Source organism: Mastigoproctus giganteus, chromosome 7 (assembly GCF_048544385.1).
Source record: "Mastigoproctus giganteus isolate SK-2022 chromosome 7, ASM4854438v1, whole genome shotgun sequence".
Taxonomy (NCBI): domain Eukaryota; kingdom Metazoa; phylum Arthropoda; class Arachnida; order Uropygi; family Thelyphonidae; genus Mastigoproctus; species Mastigoproctus giganteus.
Genome location: NC_143581.1, coordinates 13,125,056 through 13,148,234, shown reverse-complemented (window position 1 = coordinate 13,148,234; position 23,179 = coordinate 13,125,056). Strand labels below are relative to the sequence as shown.

Sequence of the window (23,179 nt, the reverse complement as noted above, 5' to 3'; positions counted from 1 at the left end):
TGAGAACAATGAGAAACGTCAGATAACTTACGCAGAAAATTAGTTTTCCGACCGGACTCTAGCACTGCTCGCTCGGTAAATAGATGGTAGATGTTATCGGTGTGGAGCCAAAACCGAGAAGGATATATTGATTGACAGGTAGGCGTGGCAAACGATGAAATGATTGGTGGTGGGCGTGACAGACAAGGTACTGTGTAGTCATTGGTTGGTATTATGTGTATTCATGAGTAAAGAACAGTGCATAATAGTTTTGTGATGAATGGTAAACAGGTAATAGTAGCGATGAATCTTTTAAAGATGGAAGAAATTTGTTAGGAAAATAAAAAGTTGGTTGATTTTTTGATGAAAACTAAATTAATAAAAGTTTCGTTCTGTTCATTATGTTTTTTTCTCATTCAATAATAAAATTAATTTTATTATTGAATGAGAAAAATTTATTATAATTTTAATAATAAAAGCAGATTTTTGGAGTTCATGAGTGTTTTTTACTATATCGTTCATTTAGATTTGGTTATGGAAAAAAGGAAAAGGTTTCCTTATATTTCGTGACCTAACCTTAAACGTTAGGTTAGGAAATAATAGGAAAAGAAAGAAAGATTCTTTATATATATATATATATATATATATATATATATATATATATAAAGAATCACTATATATATAGTGAATAGCTATTGAGGTGTTGATTGACATTACGATACATGTGTATCCACACAAGTGTCTAAAAATAAAAGTACAGTAAATAAAAATTAATATTTTGTTAATAAACAATTTATGAGGTAGTCCACCCATGATGATTCTAAAGAAAAAAAGGTTAGGTTACCCCCCTCCATTTCAGGAGGGGTTCAAGCTCCCATGGGATTCAAGTGGAGGTAACCTGACCTTTTTTCACCATTAGGGCATATTATTGAACAAGAAAATAAAAATACAGTCATAAAAAATTTTATTTTTTTATGAATGTATTTCTAAATATGACTGATTCTAAAGAAAAAAAGGTTAGGTTACCCCCTCCACTTCGGGAGGGATTCAAGTGGAGGTAACCTGACCTTTTTTCACCATTATGGAAGCGTCCATTAGGGCAAGTTACCATTAGTGCTTCTCAGTGATACTAAACCGAAGTTATCGTGTTTGTGTTCGTGCACCAATCAGCACATTGTTTGCCGCGCCTACCTATCAATCAGTATATCCTTCTCGACTTTGCTCCAGACCGATAACACCTACCGTCTGTTTACCGAGCGAACAGCGCTAGAATGCCGCATCAGGAAACTAATTTTCCGCGTAAGTTATCCGACATATCTCGTCGTTCTCGTGTTGGCTTTGTTTACCTTCGCCAATTTTTTTTGTTATTACACTAAGTTAAACGAACCAGCACTAAACTGGAACGTTAAAACTCAATCTGAAAGTTTTTGACTGTGAAACTGAATACAATTGTGATAAGCATGCAACATCCTGGAAAGTATATCTGATTACCTATTTGGTTTTTTTTTGACGCATCAGCCACTCTGGCTATATGTTGACTAATTATGTTGCTTGCAAAGAAGATTCTGATAGATTTTCTCTACTGTGACATTATTAAATACATTTCTCAATGAAAAACATTAGTCCTATACATTACTTCTTCTAAAACCGTTTATATGCTGTGCAGTATATTGGTTTCATACAAAACCAATATACTGCACAGTCTCTAATACTCTCTCTACTGTGGTTATCCAGAGAGTAAGCCAAGGACAAGTGATTCTGACTTATGGCTGGGGGAGTATATTCTCTTGTTCCCTAAAATAATTAGTACAACCTAGAAGTATGTGCCTAATAGTATCATTGGATGTATTATGCTAACTGTTAGGCATATTCTCCTAGTTTATATACAACACACAGTGGTGCATCTTTTGCTCTTAGTAGGCAAGCGTGAGTGACAACATGTATATGTCCAGTTCTCAACCAGGCTGAAACTTCCTTCATGCAATTTCCTAAAAGACAAGTGGTCACTTGCCTTTCAAGAAAATTTATAATGGATTTCCTTGAATTTATTATTTACTTGGAAATATTTAGAAAAATATAAAATATAATATTTTATGTATTCACATGTTCCAGGAACCCAGACTATCTAAATATGGCACTGCAGTGTATACTGGCACAAAATAATTATAATGATTATGTATCACACAGCTTGAGCTTGCCAAATATTATGAAAGGAGATAGTGTTTTTTCATGCTTCAGGCTTAGTTGTAAATTTTGGTGTGATCCAAATGGGGAGGAATATAGTCTGCTAAATTTCCAATGTTTATGCCTAGATCTATGTCTGATAATTGTTTTTTTTTTATTTTTTTAGCCTGAATTTGCAATGGCTAAGGAACAATGAGATGATTATTATACATCATTTCCAGGTTGTATGAAAAAGTACAGATCAATATGGGTGACTGTTGCAATTTGATTTTGCTTGTATATTTTAATGAAATATGTCTCCTGATGGCAAGGAAAGGAATAAAATCTAAAAAAATGGATTGGAAAGGTACAAAATGCACCATATGGAGAGCAGCATGATGAATTGGTTCTAACCACTGTAGTACACTCCCAAGTCTTACTGACTCATAGACAGAGGAGTGGCATAATCCAGTCAGTTTGAATAAGTGATTTTTATAACCTAAGTAGTGATGTCCAATCAGTACCTATGATGTTGCTGATAATATATACATGATGTTTAATTTCTGGAGACATCTTGTCCTTAGTTGTTTAATGTGATTAGGAAATGTTAGTTTATGGTGGGGGAGGAATTGGGGAGAGACAGAATACTTGAACCAATCAATATCACTGAACACTTACATTGTTAAGATTGGTGCGATGTAATCCAGGTTACCAATAAGGATTCCAAGTTCACAAATAAAGAGTGTGAGAAAAAGGGCTCTTGTAGGTTCATTCCTAGAAGAACTATGGGCAAATGGATTTAGAAATGGAATTATCTGATCACTAGCTATAGCTTGAAGAAGTCGGGGTGCTCCTGGGGAAATATACAAACAAAAATAATTATTATCACAATTAACCATATTATAAAAAATTTTTAAATATCAGTTTTGAATTTATATTGTTTAATTCTGAAGGGATAATTTTAATTAGTTAAGTGAACCATAAAAATCAATCAAAACTGGTTAATTTTTAAAGTCGTCATCATTAAATTAATAACAATTTAAATTTCAACTAGGGTTACACTGCTTATTTTAAGTAAGATTTATGTATAATTTTATTAAATCATATATATTCCAACATTTTTAATAGATTATATTTAGAATGTCTGGGGAAGGTGGGAGGGGAGAAGATATCATGAAGATACTTCATTTTGTTTTTTTAATGAATAAAATGAAATAGCTAGTAGCAGTTCCTTCCACATTAATAAGCTTAAGTAATTTGTCATACTTGCAATACACGTTTTCTGTTAAGATCCCCCACTGACTATGGGAGCACTAGTTCAGCAAAAATCTGTGAATCCTTTGCTAAGGATTTATTAAACATCAGATAATACATTTTTAATTTTTGGTTTCAACACCACAGGATTTTAAGATTTTACATGTTACAGGATGTTACAAGAGGTGTTCGAAATGCTGTCCTTGCATCCATATGCAGCTTTGTAGACTTCTCTGCATTGAGTTGCGAATCCTCTCAGGCATTCCTGGGTCATTTCTGATTTTCCGAAAGGCACCTTCAACCCAACACTGCAATTCTTCAAATGTGTTAATGTCAGAAGTGTACACTAAGCTTTTTACATGACCCCAGATATAAAAATCCATAGGACTTAAGTCTAGTGATCTGGAAGGCCACATTACAGGCCCACCTCTACCTATCCACTGTTGACCACCTTCTAGTTAGATACCGAGTCACAACTCGAGCAAAATGTGCCGGTGCACCATCATGTATAAACCATATGTTCTGGCATTGCTGAAGTGGAACATTATCATTATCAAGGAGGTCTGGAAGATCATTCTGCAGGAACTGAAGGTAAAGCTCTCCTGTTAGCCTGTTTGGCAGAAAGTGTGGTCCAATTAGATGGTCTCCTAGTAGTCCTGCCCAGACATTCAATGAGAAATGTTGCTGATGTTGTGACTCATGAATTGCATTAGGATTTTCGTTGGACCAAACGTGACAATTATGAAAATTAAAAATATCATCACGAGTAAACCCGGCTTCGTCAGTGAACAAAATGTTGTTTAAAAATTGGGGATTCAGGACACACTGTTGTTACATCCACTGGCAGAAGTTCATTCTGGGAGGGTAATCTGTATTGCTGAGACCTTGTATACACTGGATACGGCAGAGGTACAGTAATTGGCAATGTAAAATTTGACACACACTGCTATGACTCAGTACACGCTCTTGCAGAGCAACCCTCCATGTCGAAATTCCTGGATTTTGTTCTATTCTTTCTAACACCTTTTCCTCAACATCAGGTGTTATGCTTCTGGGCCTACTTGCTCGTACTCTATGTGCAAAGCGCCCATGTTCTCTAAGGCATTGATGTACCCTGATGAATGTGCACCTGTTGGGCTGCCTTCGGCAGGAAAATGCTTCTTGGTACAAATGTGCAGTCTCGAGCACACTGCTGTTGGCTTTACCAATAAAGTGCATGTTCACATATTTTTCGTTGCTTTTAACCTTTTTCCATGTTGACTATCCATTGACAAGTATTAGTATGCCTGCTACGTCTCAGAGCATTGAGAGAGGGGAAAGGGAGAGAATGAGCATAACCTAACCTAAACAAACAAGTCAGTAGTGTCATCCTAACTCTGTACAGTTCAACTTGTCAGTGGTGGATCCCAACTAGACATGTGCAATATCTTGAAAACAATTCACTTAAGGACCCACTTTTACTAGGCTTTTTTGCATATTGTAGTCTGTACAGTTCACCTTTAAATTTTTGGCCATCACTTTTGAAACACCCTGTATATACCATAGGCTTCTGTGTCACTTTTTACTGTGTTTGGCATAAAGGTCTTATAAATAAGCTTTCATCTTATGGTTTGTGAACTGTTTTTTGTAAATGGGTATCCAGTTTTCTCTCTGACCGCTCACTGCAAGTGATGGTAGATGGTTTTGTTTGTTTGTTTGTTTTCAACTAATGCTGGTGTTGCCCACCAGCATTAGTGGAAATTAGTGTATATTATTGACCTTCTTCCACTGACTGGAAATCCGATAGTTTTCCTGATGATAACCCCTTGCATTTCACCCTCCAGTTTGCCCTGCTCAAACAGCTTCAACTTGAATATCCACTACCAATTCTTTAAACTGCTGATCTTCAGGTGTGGAAAAGATAATCGAGTTAATTTCAATCCTTTTAAAATTCAGTCTGGTCTTATATCTTGCAAAAAGGATCCTTCTGCTCCTATGCTTATCTTCGATGATGCTCAGATTTCTAGACAAGATCACATATCTCTATTACAGATTACCCTAACTTCTAATCTCTCTTGGCATAAGCACTTACAAATATTGCTTCCTCTCATCGAAAAAACTGGGTTTCTCTTTTGCTCTCAGCATTACTTTTCTTTCAAATAGCTACTCACAATGCACAAATCTCCAAATCCTTCCTACCACGGAATAGTGCTCCCACATTTGAGGTGGTGGTCCCCCATAACACCTCTCTCTCTCTCTTGACTAAATTCAAAACAAGGCAATTGGATTAATTAATGACCCATCTCTTACAAAGTCTCTCCATTTAGCAGGGATAAGGAGGTAATTATTCCCTTGTATAAGGCAATGGTCAGGCCGCACCTAGAGTACTGTACACAGGTCTGGAGCCCTCATTTCAAGAAGGATGTAGAACTGTTGGAACGAGTACAGAGAAGGGCAACAAGATTAGTGAATGGAACAAAGGTGTGCTCTTACGAAGAAAGGCTTAAGTTTTGCAAATTACAGTGTCTGGAGACTAGGCACCAGCGAGGTGATCTGATAGAGGTGTATAAAGCCTTGAATGGTTTGCGCATGCTCAATGCTGATGGGATTCTTCCTCTTTCTCAGAATAATCACCTGAGAGGGCATAAATTCAAATTGAGGAAAGACAGATGTAGGATAGACGTGCGGAAATTTGCCTTTAGCCAGTGGGTAGTTGGTTGGTGGAACATACTTCCATCCCTTGTCGTGGAAGTTGATAGCCTAAATAAATTTAAGGCTCAGCTGGACAGGTATTTCGAACGAACGGAGGGGTGAAGTGGAAGTGGTTTTTTTTTTTTTTTTGGCTGATGCTGCATAAGCTTGCTTTCTTGCATCATATGCCTCTACTAATGCTAATGCTAATTTTGTCTCAATGGCATTCTGTTTCTGTTGCATGCCTTTTCTATAGAATACTTCCATAGGTACTGTTCTTCTGAATTGGCTTCTATATAATTCCCCCCCCCCACTCTCTCTCTCTCTTTCTCTCTCTCTCCTTCCTAAACTAATCTGGATACATGCCATAACCTGTTAGCATCCTTTTACTATCCAACTTCAAACTCACAGAACCAACTTTTCTTCTTCTTCCTTATTTATTCAAACTTCTGTTTTCTGGAATAACCTCCTTTCACACATATTTCCTGAAAATGACAATCACAAAAATTCATATCTAATGTCAAGTATCTTCTTTCATCATCTTAACTTTCAACCCACATACACTTCTGAAGGCTCTAATACTTTTTGTGTTTGGGGTTTTCATAAAAAAAATTATAAAGATAACTTTAGTAACTAGTGTGAAACAGATTATTTTTATTTGTATTTTATTTTTTCTTTTATCTGCTGAATCTGTCCAAATATGATTTATAAGTTTTAGCATAGGATAAGAAAATTTGCCAAATTTATTCAAAATTACCATATTTTAAAAGTTATGTGCTAGTGAGGTAGTTAGATTTTTTTTAAAAAGGCTTGTTTTTTTACTGAGCAGATATCTTTTCCGATATCTGCCCATTGGCTATTTTGACATGACTTACCTGTCAGTTAATTATTTTGATGTCAATTTATTTCATTTGTTGAAATTATAATTTCTTGTTATGAGTTCTTCTATCATTTTTCTCCTCTCCAACACACACACACACACACACACACACACACACACACACACACACACTGCTAAAAGGGAAAGAAATTCACTCTAAAACTGATAGACTTACTAAGGACATTTAAAAAAAAAAAAAATGAGAGAGGAGTAACCTCAAAAGAGATACATCAGACTCTCGAATTACAGGGATCAGATTAACTGGGACACTTCAAGACTCCAAATTAAAAGAAAAAAAAAAAAAAAAAAAAAGCCAACCCGAAATCTTATAAAATTCAAGTAATAAATATAAAGGTATAAACAGATGTTTTGCAAGTTGTAAATAAGTGAGAAGAGGCATTTTACATCATCATTGGGAGATTAGTGTACCTATTATCTTGCAATCCCCACTGTCTTCACACCTGCCCTTCAAAAAAAAAAAAAAAAAAAAAGAGAGAGAGACCAAATGTTTAGTTTGTTTTAGTGCATCTCGTCGATATTGTTGTGTTCCATCGCACTGCAAAAGGACAAATTTTGTTCGTTATTAATGTCAGAATTTTTTTTTTGTTTATAAATCACGAAAATGATGGGCAAACGCAACAGTTGTGCTTTCAATTGAACAAAATCTTGAAATTATTCAAAAGTTTGAAAACGGTGCATCCGTTAAATCTCTAATGAACCATTATAATGCTGGTGATGAAACCGTACACGTTATTGTAAAAAATAAAGGGAAGCATTGTATTGGACACGCGAGTAGTGCGTGGTAAGTTTTTTTCGTTTTTTTTATTTATCACCATACTTTTTACGTAGGTTGCATTTTCGACACAGTAAGTCGGCGATTTACATAGGTTCAGACTTACGTTACGTTATTTATATATATATTTTTTTATATGACTGAAGATTTCAGTGAAGGGGACATACATTTCACCATAATAAAAAAAACCCACAGAATTCCAGTTATCGGTAGTATTATGCAAATTCAATAAGATCGAGTTTACTACCCCTTTATAATTAGATACACTAACAGAAAAGCCCAATAACCCGGAAAGTCCAAATTGTTTTTGTTTTATGGCAATGACCTCTGGAAATGTGCTTTAGTAAAACGTGAGTTTGCGTGGGGTGATAATAGTGAGTTTTTGCCTTAACCCTGTGAAGTTCTTTCCAGAAAATTTAATTTTTAATGTTATCATGATGCTGACTAAGAGAATAAGTGACAGCAGTACTGGTAAATCTATCAAGATAAGGAAAGCGATTGAGATGGATCAGAAAATTAAAATAATAAGGATGTATGAAAATGGCTAAACATAAGTATCGTGTGTGGAATTCAGATCTGTCAGTGGCAACGGTGGACAAAATAAAAGAGAAAAACAGAATATGAAAGCGGTGAAGTGATCGGCACCAATGAAGTCAACTATAATAACCAGGGCTACGAAATACAAATCAGTTTTTACGGTACAATAACATGCGTTTTTTTATTCCTTTTATGTTTATTTTTTTTTTATGTGCCACTCCGGCTACTTCACCGCTGTCCCCAGATAAAGTTTTTAATCGAATTAATTAAAAATATATAACTATTTTAATTCATTCTTCTGAGAATATTATGTGGTTTTTATAATTTTGGCATATCAGGGATACAGTAGCAATATTTTATTAGTCATTCCCGAGTTAAAACTCGACTTATGTAATAAGTCCTGGAATGTATCTCTTACGTATGTCGGGGATTTACTGTATTTTTGGATTAACCGGGAAATCGATTATCTGGGAATTTTTTTTTTACCATCTATCCTGGAAAATCAAGAGTCTATTGTATACGCAAATTTTCCCACAAAAAAGGCAAGAGCAACATTTGAAATCTTGTAGTGGAAATACATCATTTTATCTTGTACATATCATGCCTAGAGAAAACCATTTCGGCCTTACATCAGGTAAAGTAAAGAACAGCAATGTTTAACCACTTTAACAGCTTTTGTTTTTTACAAGAAAATGTTACAAAGACTTCCATCAGTATGCACTCTTAATCCCTTGCACTCTTAATGCGCACATCCATCAGGATGCACTTTTAATCCCTTCCAAGAAAACCAAAGAGTGGTTTCACCCACTCTTTGGTTTCCTGTGTGCTGTTGAAAGTGCTCTTTCTTCTAGGCTTTCACCAAATTTAAATAATAATTACAAAAGAATGGAGAAGGTCTTGTTGAAGAAAAGATAGCAATTGTATTCTGCCTCAGTATCATTGCATAATTGACAGAGGAGAAATTAATGAAAATTACACCAAAGGTCTTTTTAAAACTACTCATTAAAAAACTTTTTTAAAAAACTACTTATTAAAATACTTTTTAAAAACTACAGAAAACTTTTAAAACATATTCATATTTAAAAGAAAGTTTTCTAAATTCACCTGTAAGAGACTGTAATCCTGCCCCTACTGTAGACAAAAAGGATCCTATAACAACAACAAGTGGGTGAGGCCATGCTAAATGTGCAACTGAAAGTGCTCCTCCTATGCTTTCGCCAAATCTAAATAAAAATCATCAATGTATTATTAGTATTATTAATACTAATACATATTCAGTGGTAGGGAAAATCAAGGAATCAATGATCAAGAATGCAATATAGGATCATCTGGATAGGATGGAATTCTGAAGGAAGCACAACACATTTTTGTTAAGGGAAAATCATGTTTCACAAGCTTGGTAAACTATTTTGATAGAGTCATTCACAAAGTGGATGTAGGAAATAATGTCAATATTATTTAACTGGAGTTCAGCAATACTCTGCCAAATGTCTTTTTAAAACTAATTATTAAAAAAACTTTTTAATAATTAGTTTTACTTATTTTATCCAACTGCAGCAAACTTTTAACACTACTCACAATCCTCTACACATACTCTGCCTCCTACCTGCACAGTAGGAGGCAGGAGGCTGTGATTAATGGTTACTCTTCATATTGGTCCAACATGGAGTTCTTAAAGGATCAGTACTGGAGCCATTGCTGTTTTTGATTTTCTTAAATGACATTGTCAAAGTGATAAAAGGCATGATGTCAAAATTTTCTGATGAGGTCAAGTTAATAATCAGCACCAAACAGTACTACTTCAGGGTGACTGCAGCACACATATTTGAAGTCGTTCCTCCTATGGACATCCCTTTGATGGTCTCACCACATGCACTGCCTGTCTTTGGACCCTTTCAAGAAGCTTTAGGTATGATAATCTCTGCAAGCAAATGTACAATACACTGAGTGATCACTGAATTATAACCACTCCTATGAAAACTGAATGCGACCCGTTGACCATATGAGGTATGAGAGTGCGCAGTTAGTCGACCTATGTAGCATAGATAAGGTGTCAGTGTTTCAATAGGTAGTAAAATTCCAAGCATGATGGGTAAAAGAAAGGATTTGTTGGACTTTGATAAAGGACAGATTGTAGGAGCTTGATGAACTGGTGCCTCGATTTTCCAAATGGCTGAACTGGTGTGGTGTTCGAGAGCCACTGATGTTAAAGTGTACCAGGACTGGCGTCAAAATGGTCAAACAATGACCCAACAGCAAAACTGCAAAGGTCAGCCAAAGGTTGATGTTAGAGGTGAACACCAGGTCCGACGACTCATACAGATGAACTGGTGCACCACTGTTGAAGAGTTGACTACCCAATACAACATGGGTCAACCTGGAACAATATCTGGCACGACCATGTGTCACACACTCACACATATGGGCTATACCAGCAGACGACCCCTACAGCATCCTCTCCTAACCAAGCTTCATCAGCGTAAAAGACTTGCCTGGTGCAAAGAGCATGCAAGTTGGACATTAGAAGACTGGAAGAAGGTGTGCTGGTGAGATGTCACATTATTTACTCCACACCGAGGATGGTCGTGTACGGATTTGGTGTCAACAACATGAGGCTCTTCATCCATCATGTATGGTATCAAAAGTGCAGGCCGGTGGAGGCAGTTGTATGGTGTGGGGCATGTTTCACTGGCAGGAACTTGGACCCCTTGTGCATATGGAACAATGTATCAGTGGTCTCAGTTATCGTCAACTGCTTGCTGACTGTGTACACCCCCGCTATGTTACACTTTTTCCCGAATGGCGATGGTGTCTTCCAAGATGACAATGCACCGAGCCATCGGGCACTTGATGTGCAGGAATGGGTTGAAGAATACAGTTCTGACTTCCAGCATATCGATTGGCCTCCGAACTACCCCAATATCCATCCCATAGAGCACTTGTGGGACACTATGGAAAGGCATATCAGGCATCTGAACACACCAGACGCCTCCATACCTGCCATTGCTAGCCACATTACACACAGCTTGGTTGGCCATACCTCCTGAATGCTTCCGACATCTTGTTGAATCAATGCCACATTGGATAGCTGCTGTACTGAGGGCTAGTTAGTTAGTTAGTCATTTGGTTTTTAGGAGCATTAGCAACTAAGGCCATATTGCTCCGGGATATGCGGTGGTCATTCCCCGACCTTTCCGCATCCTCCATATTTGGTGGTCACGGGCTCGAACCCCGGTCTAATCAAGAAGCACGTGATACGCGCTGCTGCTCCTTCCCACCTGGCTACGGAGGCACCAGTACTGAGGGCAAAAGGAGGTCCTATGAAGTAATAGGTCATAATTCAGTGATTACTCAGTGTTTATCATCAATAGAACACCATGGGCCTTTCTTGCCACCTTTTACACTGCTCAGAGAACTTTATGCCCAACTGTATCATAACTCTCAAATCCTTTCTTCCTCTACTGTTTTTAATTCAATCAAATGTATATAAATTTATATTAAGGAAGGATGGCTACAGGATAGAAGTGTGGAAATTTTCTTTCAGCCAGAGTAGTTGATTGTTGAAAAAAAAATTCAACCTGGTGTTGTTGAGGCGTGTAGTTTAAATAAATATAAGAATTAGACAAATTATTAAAATTGTTAGATAGGTGTTATGAGAAGTTTTTTCCTTCTTTTTTTTGTATGATTCTGATAAACTTGCTCCTATGCATCATTTGCCTATTAGTTAGTATTAGCCATATGCTGAAGGGAAGGGAAGACGGAGGCTTTTGTTGCATCAGCCAAAAAAAATTAAAATAAAATAATAAATAAATAAAATAAAACAAACTAGCCATTGATCCCTTTCTCAAGTAAGTGTCTATCCAACTGACTTTTGAATCTCTCTAAACTGTCAGCCTCAATATCCCATAAGGAAACTTATTCCAGTAATCAACAACTCGCTGGCTAATAGATGAGGATGCCACCAACATTTAGCTACTCAATCCATTCAAGGCCTTGTAGATATGTGACGTCAGATCTCCTTGTAGGTGCCTAGTTCCCAGATCCAGATCCTTAAACAAGGCTTCTGCACCTGTATGCAGTACTCAAAGTGTCGTCTAACCCAGTGTTTCTCAAAGGGTGTGCCGCAAAATTTTCCAAGTGTGCCGCGAAATTTAGAAATTTCTTCTTCTATGACTACGTAGGTGTGCCGCGAAATTTTTCTTCTTTGGAAAATGTGCCACGAGAGTAAAAAGATTGAGAAACACTGGTCTAACCATTGCCTTATACAGCAGCAGAATAGCAGTAGTAGTAGTAGTAGTAGTAATGGAGGCATGTGATGGTTCCATTACTATTATTACTACTAAAAAAAAAAACCAATTTCACACATCCATTCCCTCTAAAAGTTTGTCCAGTTCCTCATTGAATTTATTTAAGCTATCAACTTCCACAATGACAGATAGAAGTTTGTTCCAGCAATTAACCACCTGCTGGCTAAAGGCAAATTTCTGCACATCTATTCTTCAACTGTCTTTCCTCAATTTGAATTTATGCCCCCTCAGGTTTGCATTCTTCCTCAAGCAGAAGAATCCCATCAGAATTCAGCATGCTCAACCTATTCAAGGCCTTATTCACCTCAATCAGATCACCTCACAGGTGCCTAGTCTCCAGCTGCTGAAATTTGCAGAACTTAAGCCTTTCTTAGTAAGAGGACCCCTTCGTTCCCCTCACCAATCTTGTTGCCCTTCTCTGTACACGCTTAAGCAACTCAACATCCTTCCTTATTACCTTCTTATCACTGCTGGCAAAATATCTGTGCATATGATTTACAGCATGAGTTTCAATTGGCATAATGTGCTATAGGTATAAAATAATTTTTTTTCAGGAAAGCCAAATGGAAAAAACGCTAAAGGGAAAAACCTGAAAAGATACGAAGAAACAGAGATGGGGGAGTGGGGGAGGAAAGGAGAGAATAGATTAAGATGGCAGGGCATATCTAAAGAGGGTTGGATCAGTATGTAAGCAGAAGAATGTTGGAAGGATAACGATGTGGATGACCAAAGAAGAGGTGGATGAAGATAGTTGGACGATATGTCCAACTATCTTAATCCACCTTCTTGACATCTCAGTGGTCTGGGACAGAGGAGGAGGAAAAGTATGCCAAGGAAAAGAAGAGGGAAGACTAATTATCATTAGTAGAGGCATATGATGCAAGAAAGCAAGCTTATGCAGCATCAGCCAAAAAAAAACCCTTCCATTTCACCCTTTCGTTCGTTCGAAATGCCTATCCAGCTGAGCCCTAAATTTATTTAGGCTATCAACTTCCACAACAAGGGATGGAAGTATGTTCCACCAACCAACTACCCGCTGGTTAAAGGCAAATTTCTGCACATCTATTCTACAACTCTCTTTCCTCAATTTGAATCTATACCCGCTCAGATGATTATTCTGAGCAAGAGGAAGAATCCCATTAGTATTGAGCATGCTCAAACCATTCAAGGCTTTATACACCTCTATCAGATCACTTCACCGGTGCCTAGTCTCCAGACACTGTAATTTGCAAAACATATGCCTTTCTTTGTAAGAGCAACCCTTTGTTCCATTCACTAATCTTGTTGCCCTTCTCTGTACTCGTTCCAGCAGCTCTCCATCCTTCTTGAAATGAGGCCTCCAGACCTGTATACAGTACTCAAGGTGTGGCCTGACCATTGGCTTATACAATGGAATAATCAACTCCTTATCCCTGCTAGAAAAATTCCTGTATATCATTCACAAGACATCATGAGCTACTCTTGCAGCCCGTCTGCACTGCTCAGAGAACTTCATATCTGCCTGCACAATTACCCCCAGGTCCTTTTCATTCTCTACCACTGTCAGTATAGTACCACAGAGTTGATACGTTGCTCTGGTGTTGCTGTTTCCCATATGTAGTACTTTACATTTGTCAATGTTTAACTTCATTTGCCACCTCTCAGCCCATCGGCTCAACCTTTCCAGATCCTGTTACAGTAGCATACCGTCAGTAGTGTCCTTAACAACCCTTTCAACCTTTGTATCGTCTGCAAACTTGGACATTAAGCTTGATATACCATCATCAATATTATTTATAAATATAGAAAACAATAATGGACCCAACACTGAACCTGAGGGACTCCACTAATAACATTAGTCCACGATGAGCAGTGTCCATTAATTACCACTCTCTGTCTTCTCCCCCTCAACCACCCCTTTATCCATAGCAGCAATTTGCCTCCAATGCCACACTGCTCCAATTTGTGCAGCAGTCTTCCATTTGCAACAGTATCAAAAGCCTTTCTAAGATCCAAATATATAATATCAAAGTTATTCCCTGCATCCAGTTCTTTTGTGACTGCATCATAGTATCCAATCAAATTGGTCAGGCAAGACTTCCCCTTAACAAAACCATGCTGTGTCCGAGCTATAACTGAAGTCTTGTCTAGATGATCCTGTAGTGCTTCTTTAACCAGTGCCTCATTTATTTTCCTGGAACAGAAATTAAACTCACAGGTCTATAATTACTTGTGTCAGCCTTTGATACTCCTTTGTGAATTGGGGTCACATTTGCACATCTCCAGTCTATGGGTACCTCCCCTGAGTTCAAGGAAGCTCTCATAATAATGGTAAGGGTTTCCTTACTTCCTTTGCTGCCGCCTTTAATATAACTGGATAGATCCCATCCACCCCAGGTGCCTTTCTTGTGTTTATCTTCAACAATTTCTCCTCCACTTTACTCACAGTTATTACAAGATTATTCTAGCTTACTGCCAGAGTTGAATACACTTTTGGCATTCTCCTCGCTGAATAACTCCTCATGTTTGAATGTTGATGCAAAATATTCATTTAGGTTGTTAGCTACCTGAGCAGGATCATCAACAGTTGAACCATCGATATCATGTGGACCAATCTGATTCATCCCCTTCCTTCTAGAGTTTACATAAGTAAAGAACTCTTTGCTGTTTTTCTTTTCATCCTTTGCCAAAGATTTCTCATAATCTGCCTTTGCCTGCCTAACCTCCTTTGTGACTTTGTTACAGACCAGCTTATATCTATCATAGGCTTCTGTGTCAGGTGTTAATTTATGTATCCCATGCATTTTTCTTCTCTGCCATGTGTCTCATTAGTTCATCTGACATCTATTTAGGCCTAAACCTTGAACAATATTTCTTTGTTGGTATGTAACGCCTAGTAGCCTCCAAGATAATGTTAAAAATGCATTTATTTTTAACCGTATTAGTACATTCTTAGAGAGCACAAGGGCCTCATACTTTTTCACTGCGCTGTATCTTCTGTCATACAGTACTTACTTCACGGGAGAAGGCAGAATTACTTTCGTTTCGCATGGGAGCAGAGCCGCACCCGCGAAATTCCAAACCACCGTCCAACGCCTGCCGTGGCGGCTGTGCGATATTTATTCGTTTGGAGCGGGCAAGCGTCCGGGCGTATTGTTGACAAAAACAGAAAAGTCGCAGCGCTGGTCATAAAAACAGGGGAGTTACATTTTCGGAGAACACTGCTAGTATTGTATTTGATTCAGGCATCAGCGGAGTGTTTATTATTTCATAGATTCCTTGTGTCGGAGTAGACGATTTTTATGTCCGTTTTGGCCTTTGTGCAAACCTCATACAAACATGTAATTCTTTCAACGACTTTCATAAATCGGACTTTCGGTTGAGTCAGAACGCTGTAAAGCGACAGTTCCCCAGATGTTTTTCTGCTTGACGAAACTAACTAGAGGGGAAATAGGGGGAGGCAGTTCGGTTAGCAGCTAGGGTGTGGTAGGGGAGAGAGAGAGTTGTAGCTGAGGCTTGGATAGTGTGAGTTGGTCGGTGAACGAGCTGTGACTTGTAAGGGCAGTTAGCGGAGTTTGAGTTAGGATTTTAGTACGTTAGAGAGCCGTCGCAATGATAATCTTTTGTAGAATGTGAAGAAAATATTCTTAAGAAGAGAAAACGAACAGTCGGAAGAAGGCGGCGGCAAAAACTCGTTAATGAGATATAGGAAGGAATCGAGATGAACTACTGTCCTGTAACTACAGTTCCTGAGGCGATGCTGAATTATTCGGGTAAGTTAACCCTTGTTGTTTAATTATAAACGGAACTAAATTGCGCTAAGTCGAACATACTTCCATCCCCCCCCCCTTTATATATTTTTTATGTGCTTAAAGACATCTATCCTCACGCACACTCATACTTTGATGAGAGTTTTGTTATTTTACTTAGCATTTCATATTTAATAGATACTGTAACTTGTACATGAATGCCGGACGTTATTTAATTAGAATTAATTATAATTAAATATTAAAACTGAATAATCATAATTAACATTAAAACTGAATATTATAATTAAATATTAAAACTGAATATTATAATTAAATATTAAGACTGAATATTAATCATGGCCTACAATCTTACATGTTCCACCAATGTGATGTAATATTCGTCAGCTACGCGATGTATGAACGCTCTTTGGCTGTCGAATGTTCATGAAGAACATAACAATTTGCAAACCCATACCATTATTAATTAATCCGTTGGTTACCTAAATATGTAAAGGTATAAAGCTCAAGGCTATTTTACTAAAGACTTATACACTGTTTTGTCTAACTGTATTTTGTAACAATTTAGTATGTTTAATAAACCATGTTTTGTTTGCTAATTTTTGCCTATTGATTACTCTCTGATGACACATGATTTCTTTGAATGGATTACTGATAAAGAGCTATGTTAAGGCGGCGCTTTTGATTCCAATCAAGTAGAAAGGAGTCAAAGGTGAAAATCACACAACGCAATCTTGATGTTGCCAATTTGCTCAACGTCCATCTGAGCAAGTTTCAGGACACAGGATTTGTCCTAATTATTGCTAGACGATCACAAGAAAGCCAGGTTTCTCCGGATGTAAATATTAGCATAACTCTTGCAAAGAACATTTAATCCCTAACTGACACATCACACCATAACTGAGAAGTCTAGGAACACTAGCAAGCATATGCTATAACGTAGAAAAGACCTGCGCAACACTGGTGCCATGACCAGGATTCAAGTGTGTCCTTGCGGGATGAAAAACCCGATATATATGAATGCCCGTAAATGATTCTGATGGTTGTAGACTGAGGAACATACTTCTAATAGAAAGGATTGTGACAGCACTGATTTTTGTGTGTACAGAGACTAGTCATAGGCATTTTTTTTTTACAGCAGTACAAATAACACAGACGTCTCCAGGAACACTTATATTGAACAACAGGCAGCAACTTGTAATGTTTTAAACTAGAAAATTTATCAAAAATTAAGAATAAAACGAGTTACATGTTGTAATACCTTTTGCTTTAGAATTGCTGATTATTAACGATATATTTCTGTTTCAGCTCAACGGAAAGGTAGGCTTCACACCATTTTGGGGGACATTAATTTTACACAGACACTAATTAAGTCAAAATGGAGGGACAGAGCCCACAAACCTCAGGTATAGAAAATTCTGTTCCACTTTTTGGAACCCAGGAGACACAACCCTCTCCCGAAATGGGCAGACCTTATTTGGCTAATATTGCAGGATACTTGGGCCTTGTCCCAATTTTTTCAGGTAGCCCTGATGAAGGTCAATCTGTTCAATATTTTTTTGAAATGCTAGAAAGTGTAGGACAATTAGCACTCTGGGGAAATTCTGAGTTAATAGCTGTCTGTAGATCCAAAGTTCGCTCTTTTGCTGCGGAATTCCTCGCAAATTCTTTAGAATTACGTAAGGAAAAAGATTATAGTGTGTTTAAAAATGCATTTTTGGCTCAGTTCGAAAAAACGGAACCTAGTGTGACATGTCTACATAATTTTTCACATGCTGTACAATTGCCTAATGAGACCGTAGCAAATTTTGCTACTAGGGTTAAAAATCTGGCCTGGTTAGCATTTAAAACACAAAGTGAGTCGCAAGAGGCATTATCAATATTAGATCAAGCAATGCTGGCTCAATTTCTCAGGGGCGTTTCAAATAAGATCAGGAGACTGGTTCTTTCACAAAATCCTGTCACCTTCACACAGGCAATTGCAGTAGCGAAGCGCGAGGAAACCAACGAGCTTATTACAGAAACAAAACACAGGTCAATTAATGCCATGTATAGTCAGAATAACAGTGATTGAGAAATATGGGACCAACAAGAAAACTATTTTAAAGAAATCATTAAGCCATTGCAGGACCAGATAAAAGACCTACAGCAATCGCTACATACACTAGCTGTAAATAATATTACACACAATAATTTAAAAACGCAAGCCGCAGATAATAACAGATATCATCCAAGCCAAAATTTTAATACTGAAGCTTATGCATTCCCCCCTTTCTGCGACCGCATAGCATTCCCCGTAAGGCACTCACAGTCAGGAAGGGCGTTGCTAGGATATGCCACAAATGGGGTCAACAATCACGAGTACCGACGCTATGGAGAACTGAATTATGACCGGAAGCATGGGTTACGGAATCGCATAGACACTACGGAGCAGGGACAGAATTGTTTTGCTGGCTGCGGCCGTTCAAGTAATTATCGGCCGGCGCTGAATTTTTCTCCTTCTCGGCATGATTGGCGCTCGACGCTCGAATACACTGCAGTGCCAAAAAATGGGACAGCCTATGTTAATGGAAAGAGCAGTAATTTTAATAGAAATAGAGATACATTAACAGATAAAACTTATAATAACAATCGAAATAGGGATAATATGAGCTCATTTACAAGGGAAAGAAGGGGAACACCCAGAAATGAATGTACCTTTGATCAAACTCAGCACAGATCTATTTTGGGTAGATCAGCAAATCATGTAGACTATAGGCAAAATGGGGAGAGGTATTTATGACAAAGAAGGAACATGGTACGAAATGGAAGGAACTTCCAACGCAATAAAACCGCTTTCCCTCGCCAGAATTTCCATAGATTCGATAAATCTTATGCCTATCAGAGAAATGTGCAACATGGGGTGTATATATTAAATAATGACGCCAAACTGCCACTAATCAATGGGTATATTCAAGGCATCCCAGCCAGGTTTTTGGTAGACACGGGAGCAAGTGTATCGCTTTTAAGCACAGACTTATTTAATAAAATTAAGCATGATAGATCATTGAATCCCAGATGCCCAGATTTGACTGTAACTGGTGTCTCAGGTTATGTAGTTCCAATATATACAGAAATTACAGTAAATTTTAAGTTAGATCAGGCGACTTTTCGGGATAAGATTTTGGTAGCTTCAGGAAATTTTAAGGACCAGTACGATGTAATCTTAGGATTAAATATTTTAAGGCGATTTTCGTTTACATTAGACTTGGGTAAGGGAATTATACACTCTGCCCCTTTGAACATTTGCTTAAGGGAAGAGGGTAGCGAGGAGCAAGGCGTAAGAGACCAGTATTTGAATTTAAAACCGTCGGTAGCTAAATTAACTTCCAAACATTTGATCCCCGCCTCATCAGAAAAAGTAGTAACCGCTGTCTGTAACCATCTCGCTGCTTCTGCCGAACAGTTAGTGTTGACAGAACCTAACTCTAACTTAAGTCGTGATGACCTGGCAGTCAAATGCTCAATAGACAGATTAGGTCCAGATGGCAGAGTGTCGGTTCTGGTTGCCAATCTGACAAACGAAACCCTCCACCTTCCCAAAGGGATGAATATCGCTAGTCTTGAAGGTGTTAGGGATAATACAGTTGTTTTTACAGGTGAGGAAGCTAATGAGAAAACTACAGCTCCTGTGACTTTGCAAGACTTTGACCTCGATCACTTGACAGATGATCAAAGGCATAAACTGTCCGATTTGTTATATGAGTATAGAGATATTTTCGCTAAGTCACTAGCTCAGTTAGGAAACTCGAAGGTGTTAAAGCATAGGATTAGACTGACTGATAACATACCGGTCAAACAGACAGCTTATAGAGTTCCATTTTTGTTAAAAGATGAAGTTCGAAGGCAGGTAAATGAACTTTTGGAAGCCAACATCATACAACCAAGCCATTCCCCATATGCGGCGCCAATTGTTTTAGTCAAGAAACGAGATGCTAGTTACAGACTCTGTGTGGATTTTCGGAGATTGAACGCTAAGACTCTCTCTGATTGCTTTCCTCTCCCTCATATTGATCAAATACTGCAAACTCTTGGTCAGGCGCGATATTTCTCTTCGCTCGATTTGCAAAGTGGTTTCCACCAAATTGAGGTGCACCCAGCTGATCGGCACAAAACCGCCTTCACCACTGGGGAATCTTTGTATGAATTTTCCCGAATGCCATTTGGATTGAAGAACGGGCCCTCTGCGTTCGTAAGGGCCCTCTCCTTGGTGCTTCATGACCTTGGGAAGGAATCCATTTTCGCCTACCTCGACGACATAATTATTGCTTCGTCCGACCTGGATTCTCATTTTTCGAAGCTGTGAAAGGTTTTCCAGCGTCTGAGAGAATACGACCTTAAGCTAAAACCTAAGAAATGTGAGTTCCTGAAGGAAAAATTAAAATACCTTGGGCATTTAATCAGTTCTGAAGGTATTCGCCCCGATCCAGACAACGTGGCTGCCGTTCGAGAGTGTCGAGCCCCAAGAACTGCGAAACAAGTGCGATCTTTTCTAGGAATGGCAGGATTTTACAGGAAATTTATTCCAAATTTTTCGGAGATTGCGAGACCTCTAACAAATTTGACGAAGAAAGAAACACCATTCGTCTGGAACAGCTCAACGCAGCAGGCTTTCGACCACTTAAAGACTGTTCTGACCACCCCACCTTTGTTGGTCTACCCTGACTTTTCCCGACCTTTCGTGGTATCTGCTGATGCATCTTCATATTGTGTCGCAGCATGCTTAGAAGTACAGATAGATGAGAATTCTAGACAGCCAGTAGCTTATGCGTCTAGACTGTTAAAAAAGTCTGAATTGAACTACAGTACTACTGAGAAAGAAGCCTTGGCTATAATCTTTGCAGTCATGCAATTTAAACCTTTTCTAGTGTCAAATCATTTTACATTAATAACTAATCATCAACCATTGAGCTTTTTGCTTAATTTAAAGAACCCATCACCTAGATTAGCCCGCTGGAGCATGTTGTTGCAAGAATACGACTTTCAAATTGTCTACCGCCCTGGTCGAGTTCATTCAAATGCAGATTTCCTTTCTAGACCTGTGTTAGAGGAAGATGAGTCACAGAAAAAGCATAGGAAACCAAGAAATAAGAAGGTAGTCGCTCCAATATCAACAGAGGCAAATCAGGAACCAGTGAGTTTTCCTCAAAATCAAACCAGAACTTTGATCAAAACTCTACAGAGAGAAGATCCGATCTTGCGGAAATTAATCGAAGCGCTAGAGGGAACGCTCCAGGCATCAACAAGGGTGCCAGATTCCTTCTATATGAGTGAAGATGGATTATTGTACCACTATACTCTGTCTGGCTCTGGAAATACCCGGGATGACCCAAATGAACAGTTAGTCGTTCCAGAAGGTCTGAAGGGGGAAAATTCTAAAATCATGCCATGACGATTTACTTTCTGGAGGCCATTTAGGGTTACAGAAGACACTGGAAAAAGTCAAAAGGGACTTTTTTCTGGTCAGGCATGCACGCAGACATTCGGAATTATATTGAATCATGCCCATCTTGTATGGAACGTAGGGGTTATAATCCTAAAGCTAAAGCGGCTCTGATGAGAGTCCCAGTCGAAAACGCCCCTTGGGTGAGGGTGTCGTTAGACATTTTAGGACCTCTTCCCATGTCACTGAAAGGAAACAAGTATTTGCTGTTGGCAGTGGACAACTTTACTCGTTATGCTGAGGTCATGCCACTCCAGACTCAAAAAGCGGATGAAGTTGCAACAGCTTTTATTAATAATGTGATCGCTAGACATGGAATTCCTAAGTACATTCTTACAGATCAAGGCACAAATTTCATGTCCTCGTTGGTACGACAAGTGTGTGAGAAGCTGAACATCCATCAAATCCATACATCTCGATATCATTCTCAAGCAAATGCCAAAGTCGAACGTCTAAATCGCACCTTAGCAAATATTTTGTCACATGTCATAAATGAGGCTCAAACAGACTGGGACGAAATGACACCACTGGCGATAGCTGTGTACCATGCAGCAACCCATAGTGCTACTCAGGAATCGCCCAACTTCTTAATCTATGGTAGAGATTTAGTGTTACCATCTGACCTATGGCATGGAAAAACAAAACAGACTTATGCCTCATTAGAAAATTACTCAGAGCAGATGTGTGCACGTCTCCAAAGGACTTATGAGATTGTGTCTCAGCATTTGGAGGAGGCTGTACAGAAACAAGAAGAACACAGAGCAGCTGTGGCAGTAGATAAAAGTATTCGTGTCGGAAGTCTAGTTTACCTGTTCACACCTAAGATAAAGGCAGGTACTACAAAGAAACTGGCCCGTTTAAGCTCAGGTCCATACAGGGTAATTAGTCAAACTTCTTTGGTCAACTATGAAATACAAAACCTGTATAACCCAAAGGACAGGCAGATAGTGCATGTGGATCGGTTGACAAAGGTTGTTGATCGAAAAGTTTTTCCCGAACTTAGAATAGGAGAGGAAGAAGAACCTGAAGATAGTGAATCACTGGATCAGACATGTACAGAGACAGTGCCTAAGGAAACTTGGATCTTTGATGAGCCCATAGAAGAAGAATGTGCTTTGATTCCACCAATACACCCCAGACCTGTGAGACTACAACCAGATAGAACAGTGAGTTTGCCTGTATCAATCCCGTTATCTTCTCTCCCATCGAGGAATCAATTGAGGACAGAGCCGTCTGGAAGTTCAGACAGAATTACACAGGTACCCACCCAGTCTCACACATACAACTTACGTAGCCGTGTGACTCACCCCCCCTCCTGTGGTGTCTAGTATCTCTCCACCAAAAAATGAAGAAGTAGTGCCCGAGTCA

General features: G+C 38.5%; 1 protein-coding gene across 1 annotated transcript in view; it reads right to left on the bottom strand.

The window, feature by feature from the left end:
* Positions 1–23,179, bottom strand: part of LOC150082531 (solute carrier family 12 member 4-like) — a 208,503-nt gene that overhangs the window by 57,988 nt on the left and 127,336 nt on the right. Inside the window, exons 12-13 of the mRNA XM_090378670.1 lie at positions 9,381–9,499; positions 2,821–2,995 (exon numbers count right to left, since the gene is read on the bottom strand). Coding sequence (XP_090234796.1) covers positions 2,821–2,995; positions 9,381–9,499 — 294 coding nt within the window. The remainder of the gene's footprint in view (positions 1–2,820; positions 2,996–9,380; positions 9,500–23,179) is intronic.